Source organism: Globicephala melas, chromosome 7 (genome assembly GCF_963455315.2).
Source record: "Globicephala melas chromosome 7, mGloMel1.2, whole genome shotgun sequence".
Taxonomy (NCBI): domain Eukaryota; kingdom Metazoa; phylum Chordata; class Mammalia; order Artiodactyla; family Delphinidae; genus Globicephala; species Globicephala melas.
The window spans coordinates 112,701,227-112,708,277 of NC_083320.1; the positions used below are offsets into that span (position 1 = coordinate 112,701,227).

At 39.4% G+C, this 7,051-nt stretch overlaps 1 protein-coding gene across 2 annotated transcripts in view; it reads left to right on the top strand.

Annotated features, from left to right (window-relative positions):
- Nucleotides 1–6,411, top strand: part of NIPA1 (NIPA magnesium transporter 1) — a 41,747-nt gene extending 35,336 nt beyond the window's left edge. For both annotated transcript variants that reach the window (XM_030840319.2, XM_060302599.1), the window contains exon 5: nucleotides 584–6,411. In XM_030840319.2, coding sequence (XP_030696179.1) covers nucleotides 584–1,095 — 512 coding nt within the window. In that variant the 3' untranslated portion in view covers nucleotides 1,096–6,411. The remainder of the gene's footprint in view (nucleotides 1–583) is intronic.
- The last annotated feature ends 640 nt before the right edge of the window (nucleotides 6,412–7,051 follow it).

A 7,051-nucleotide genomic window follows, 5' to 3' on the forward strand; every position in this document is an offset into this window, starting at 1 on the left:
CAGGACCCCTGGCCTCTGCCCACTCTGTGCATCCCCCAGTCACTGCAACAGCCAGAAATACCCTTACAGCTTCCCTGTGTGTCCTTTGAGACCCCGCGTGACTCTCTTTCTCTCCCACCCCACACGTAGGAGTACTCTCTGCCTAGGGTTTGTTGAGTTGACCATCTTGTGAAATGGTTTTAAAAAAATTCTCAGGACTTCCCTGACAGTCCAGTGGTTGGAGCTCTGCACTTCTGCTGCCGGGGCACGGCTTCGATCCCTGGTAGGGGAAGTTCTGCGTGCCGCACAGTGTGGCCGAAAAAAAATCTCAAAGCATCTGTGTAGACTTTTATTGTTATAAAAATGTTACTAATAAAGAGAAGACTTATTTACTGACATGTAATATATAGGAGCTATGAATGTTTGAATGGTGAAAGTGATGATGGGAATAACTTTTGTGGAGTGAGCTCAGGGGCTGTGGTAAAGCACATCCGGAGCGGTAGGGTGCCCCGGTGACAGCGGGGGTGGGGGGTAGGTGGCGGAGCACGTGGCGAGGGCTGCTCTGCTTCGCCCCCTGGGTCACCGTGCGCCCTCTCGTTTCCAGTGTTCGTAGGCTATCTGTGCATCGTGCTGCTCATGCTGCTGCTGCTGATCTTCTGGATCGCGCCAGCCCACGGGCCCACCAACATCATGGTCTACATCAGCATCTGCTCCTTGCTGGGGAGTTTCACCGTGCCTTCCACTAAGGGCATTGGGCTGGCAGCCCAAGACATCTTCCACAACAATCCGTCTAGTCGGCGTGCCCTCTGCCTGTGCCTGGTGCTCCTGGCCGTGCTTGGCTGCAGCATCATCATCCAGTTCAGGTACATCAACAAGGCCCTCGAGTGCTTCGACTCCTCTGTGTTTGGGGCCATCTACTACGTTGTGTTCACCACACTGGTCTTGCTGGCCTCGGCCATCCTCTTCCGGGAGTGGAGCAACGTGGGTCTGGTGGACTTCCTGGGCATGGCCTGCGGGTTCACCACTGTCTCCGTTGGGATTGTCCTTATACAGGTGTTCAAAGAGTTCAACTTCAATCTTGGGGAGATGAACAAATCTAATATGAAAACAGACTAGGATGTAACAGGGGGTTGGATGGCTTGAGGAACAGGAAATGGATGTGGCTTCTGGTCCTGATTTGTCGTGAAGTAGAAGAGACCGTAAATCGCTGGTGTTGGAGTTGCCTGTATATTAATGGATGGGCTGGTGGAGAGTGAGGATGTGTTGCTCAGCACTGGGGTGGGGGCCCAGCCTTCTGTACTCTGAAGTTGCTCAGTGGTTGCCTGGGTGTCATCTCTCTCTGATGAGAGGAATCTTATGTTCATTGCCATTAACCTGGAAGCTTTCATGAATACTCTTTGCTTTTAAAACACGTCATCATTATTTAAATAGAATGGGCCTTTTCTGATTAGTCTTTGCAGGGGAACAGATATTCTTACTTAGAAGCTTACTTTGGAAATGGGAGAAATTGTTGTCTTGAAGTCTGACTCTACAGTAAATGTGTCTGTAGTTTTTTAATTTTGCATTAAGCATGTATAACATTCAGGTGTCAGATCCAAATCAGAGGCATATACATTTAATTGGTTTTAATCCTCTGGTGTGTTGACTCTCCTACCCCCAACTCCTAGACATTTTAATTGCAAACAGAGAGAGAAGAGTGAATGGAAATGATATACTGTTCCATTTGCAGGATGATTTTCAATAGCTCAAATCAATTTCAGTGCCTTTATTACTTGAACTATTCACTTAATTTGACTATTACTGTGTGTATGTTCTCTTAGATTAGAGTAATGCAGCCTCCTTGATTATACTTTAATATTTCACTCTTCAAAACATAAATGTTCAAAGCAGTTAGAAATTATAGTATATTCATTCACTGGAAGAGAGTCAAGACTAAGGGCACATTGGAGTAAATCAACCCTTTCAGCATGTAGTTATAGTTCAATTAAAGACAATTGACTTAAGTAGCATGAGGTATTTTATTTGCATTCAGTCTAATGTAACTGGGATCCAATATTAAATATATTCATGTTCTCTTTCAGCAAGCATTGTGGCCATTAAGAAGAAATAAATTATTTAACTTGATAATAAGGCTGTTAAATGAGAGAGTAACTGTTCAATAGCACATATGAGTTCCCTGTAATTCAGGAACAAGTTAAAGGACACAATTAAGTTTAGGCTATATTCTACAAACTGGAACACACATAGTTTTCAAAAGAATTTCTAGCAAAAATGAAAACAATTTGTAGCCATCTCCCTGTTGTTTGAGATGGCAGAGCACCCTACAATTCCTCAGTCAAACTTCTGAAATGCAAAATAGCCATTAATTGTTCCAGTATTTGGATCAAAGAGGTCACTTGGCTATCGATAGTAACCTTGCATGTGTATTAAATGGGAACAAAGCACAGAGTGATGCAGATATTCATCACGATATCATGTACTTCATTTGCAGTGGTTCTCCCACCCCTGCACCATGCGGCATGACGGATCTTAGTTCCCTGACCAGGGATCGAACCAGTGCCCGCTGCAGTGGAAGCTTGGAGTCCTAACCACTGGACCACCAGGGAAGTCCCATGTGTACCGTTTTATCTAAATAGGAAGCTATGCCAAGTTGAAAGATGGGATTGGGTAAGGTAGATTTGGTGATACCCAATTAAATAATACCCAATTAAAATTACTAAGGAATGTCAATAGGAAAAAAAAAAGTGTTTTTTCGTACAAAAAGAACATTTCTAAAGACCTAAGGAATAGTTCCCTAAAGTGTTGAACAAAGAGACTAAACTAAATGAGGATAGTTTAACATAGAGAAAAAAACACCTTTATGAATTAAAAGTACATGTGATGATCATGGGTTGTCAAGTGATCTGTGAACTAACAGCAGCAAGAATATTTAAAAATTTTTAAAAATCTTATAGTAACTGATAGTTAATAAATGCTCAAAAAATGCATTACTCTTTTTATCAGCTCATGAAGGTTTGTTTTTTATCATCAGTATTTTTAGGAATGCAGGCCTTAATTTATTGAACTGAACTTTCTGAAAGTATAATGCAGGAGTATAAATATACTTTTAGGCATAAAAATCATTTCTAGGTAAGGAGTATGAGATATTCAGAGAATACATGTGGCTATACAAGTATAATGAGAAAGTCCATGTGTCATATGGAAATTACCATTTTTTTGTTTACAGTTTACATGTGAAGCTTAGTTTATTTAAATTCATCTATTGATGTTCCTGATTACAGTTAATCCATGATTATTCCATAGATACTTAGAGGTGATATTTTCTGGATTATCTCCCTATGATTTTTTTTAGAGTAAAATAGAATCTCAAAGTAGTAATAGTTTGTCTCCTCTTGAAGGTGATAAGTCCCAGAACAGTTAGACTCTCCCAAGTTTATATCTGTTCAGCAAATTACCTTGGTAGGATACACAACTTCCCTTCCAGTGGAACACAGTTCATATCATCCATTGTATTCCAAAAGTGTGACTCTAGCCTGGAAGTAATTGACATGACCAGCAGTCTAACAGCCTAATTTTCAAGTTTAACATAGAGCGTTTAATATCTGACTTATAGTATTTATTTTACAGGTTCATGTTTTTATAATTTGGAATTACAAAAAAAGATTTAAAAAGTAAAGCTTTGAAGGGTAGGGCCCGGAATGGGGATAGGTCTTATATTGGTCTTTCCAAAAGTAAATACATATAAAACATTTTCATTATTATGGTATTCTTTGGGTTTTATCTTCAATTAAAGCAAGCCTCCTCTAAAATCATATGTTTGTGATATGATATCCAGGCTTGCTCTGGATAGATACTTAAATAGGCCATTTCTCTCCTGTCTTACTTGGACAATGCCTTGTTTTCTCATCTGAATCTTTGCATTTAAAAAGATTGCTTCCTGTTCTGCTCAGTGATCAAGTGTAGGGCCTATTAAGGATTCTAACCCAAACCCAGCACGAAGACCACCCTGGGTGTTTTGCTGTTCTGCAGGACTGCTCCAACTCTGCAAAGAAGGATCCGGAGAGAAGGGCAGTCTGCTCCCTGTCACATGGGGAGCAAGAACTGCCCACGGCTGGACCTTCAGGGGGAATCATCACTCAGATGTTATTATGGTCTTTTCACATTAGAAAATTAGTGAAATACACTTTGCTGCTCTTGGTTCAGCAATAAGAAATATTCCTTCAAGTCCTACTTCTCAGGCCAATTTGATTTATGCAGTTTTATTTCCAGAGGTTCATTCCAGCTGTAGTAGATTGGTCTTCGGGTTTTTCTTTGGGTTTCACGTCTGATAGAAGAGAGCACTGTTGAAGTATGCAGTCACCTCTCACCTTCCTTCTTCCTCGACTGCTCAGCTCTTTGTAAATACTGCGCTCCCTTCTAGAGGCCAGTTTCTAGACATCCATAAAGTGCTCGAGATGCACTGTCTACACGCGTGGATGAGTCCACGGGGACTGAGGTGTTGATCACAGGCCACTGTCGTGCTGCCTAATTCTTGTTGGGAGATGACACCTCTCGTTTCTAAGCTGCTCAACTAACCCAGAAGAGCAGTTTACAGAGCTATGCCCATCACTCTTCTTTGATGCCTACTTGATCCTGACTTAGACTTCCTGGGACTGAGTAGGAACTTGGAAAGAGAAGAAGCTTTAGTTTAGATCTGTTCATTGGCTGTCTGATTGGCTTCAGTGGTCTGAAGAAGTTGTCCTTAACTGTGTCTGACACCGCCGAAGTAGTTCACCTATTAAGCAGGATTAGATGGAAACTTGGTGTTCCACCTTCTCAGGGACCAAAAACGTAACATTAACTCCTTGGCATTGACCTTCCTCCCAAGGACATATCTGTGTTAGTTTTTCATATGTTTTACTCATATTCATAGCTAGAGGTCTGTTAGCTTGAGTTAGGAAGAGAAAAGATCAGTTTGCACACCAGTCACACCATAAAACAGTTTATCATATAAAATACCTCAACTATATGTATTCCTCACTTCCGCCTCACAGTTGAACTGGTGATGAATTTTAAGGTGATTTTTCACATCTGGCCAGATTCTTATACCTCCATCATATACTTGAAAAGATTAAGAATTTTAGGAATGGGAACAAGAATTTGGCCCAATATCTACTCATTTATTTTCGTACACATTTCTCACATGCTATTAAATGCAACAAAGAATTATATTTTAAGAAAATGTAACTCTGTGTTACATCAAAAACATATTGTCTAGTGAAAAGTTGATATTCAGTAGAACAATGATCATGTAAATAAACATCTATTTCAAATGTACCCAATGTGATAAAAAGCATAGTCTAGGGCCCAGTGCATGAGCCGGGGAGGATTTATTTGTTCTTTTCTCTGTTTTTCCTTGAATTGTGCAACTATAGGTGAGTCACTTAACCTTTCTGTGCCTCAGTTTCTCTACCTCTAAATGGTGGGATGGGTCTCCAAATCTGTGTTAGAGCACTCACATGTTTAGTTTGTGCTGGTAGCCTCAGACCAGAGCGCATGTGCAGGACTCCTTTGGAGCGATGCACCATGCATCCTGTCTGCTCAGGACCATGCTGTAGACACACAGCTTCGAGCACTGAGTAAGCAAAGGAAGCACTGGGTGTAAAGTCTGCATGATTCCATGAAGCTTTAATTTTCTTTTTTTTTTGTTTTAAAAGGCAGGGTTTTATATTTTCTGTTGTAAAATATGGAAATTAAGCAAGGACTTTAAAAACCTGCACCGAGAGATCACATTCTGATGGTGTGATGAGCTTCTCTGACATTCTGCAAAGGTTTATGTTCTGCAGAAGAATCAATGACTTGTGAACCAGATTGATTCTGTTGCGTTGAATTTGTAATGAATGATGCTGAACTTCCTGCTTCCAAGCGGCTCAACCCTGACCATGAACTACCTGACACCAGGTAAATGTCAGGAACTCCCAAACCACTAGTGCCAAAGGGTCACATTGAAAAGTACAGAATATTTCTTTTATTTGTCAGACTATAATAATTTGCTCCCCCCTGCCATGTCAGTGTTTTTGCAGTTTGGAAAAATTTAAGGGTACTGTTTTTCCAGTAGCATTCCTGAGTGTTTTTGCCTTTTTAAATGATAACTATTACTGTCTTGTAAAATGGAATATAATTGTGAAAGAGAGGAAGAAGACTAGATAAAAAAATGTAAAATGTTTGATTGGTTGCATAAAATTTTTTTCATGTAAATGTATCAGGGAAGCTTCCAATTAGCACACACACCCATTTGTCAATGACTAAGACTTGCTTATATTTTGCTTTATAGAAGTAGTCATAGCATGTTGTAATTGCCTTATGTAAATAAAAATGCTATTTATTAAGTTTTCCAATAATATTTATTAATCTGTATGTGTTTTAAAATAAAATAACTTATTTCTAGCTGAACACTCGTTGCTTTTTTGCCCTTTACATGAAATGCTTGTGTGGTCTCAGGTTCCATATCACCCTAATTCCTCAATCAAATGCTTCACATTTTCTTTGTAGAAACAAATAGCCCAGGTCTCCATCACAATGTAGAAAATGTCTACCCGAGCATATATTAGGGAGCAAATCTATGATGTGTGAAGGATTCACCATCCAGTGATTACCTTCTGATACAATGAAATGATGGTATTAAAGAAAACCAGCTATATTTTAATAACGTGTACATGTTTTTGAGGTGTATAACATGTTTTAAACACATGGAAAATATGAGAATCATAACACATTTTAATACTCCAAGTGTCATGAGAAATCTTGTCATTAATCTTTATTAGTGTCCTATAAGTAATTTTATTTATTAAATGAAAAAAATATTTCATTTGAGAAAAAATATTTTTCCTTAGGCTCTATCCAAAAAGATTTGATGACTCACATTTTGATCAAAGTATACCTGTATAGAAGTCAGGAACAAACATTTTAAGAAACCACTAAATGTTTCTATGGATAACCCTTTCCACACAGGTTTCTGGGGTCATGAAATGTATAAGTGCCAAATTCTACAAAAACCTGCCTGGGTTGGTTACTATTAACAAAACTGTTAGTT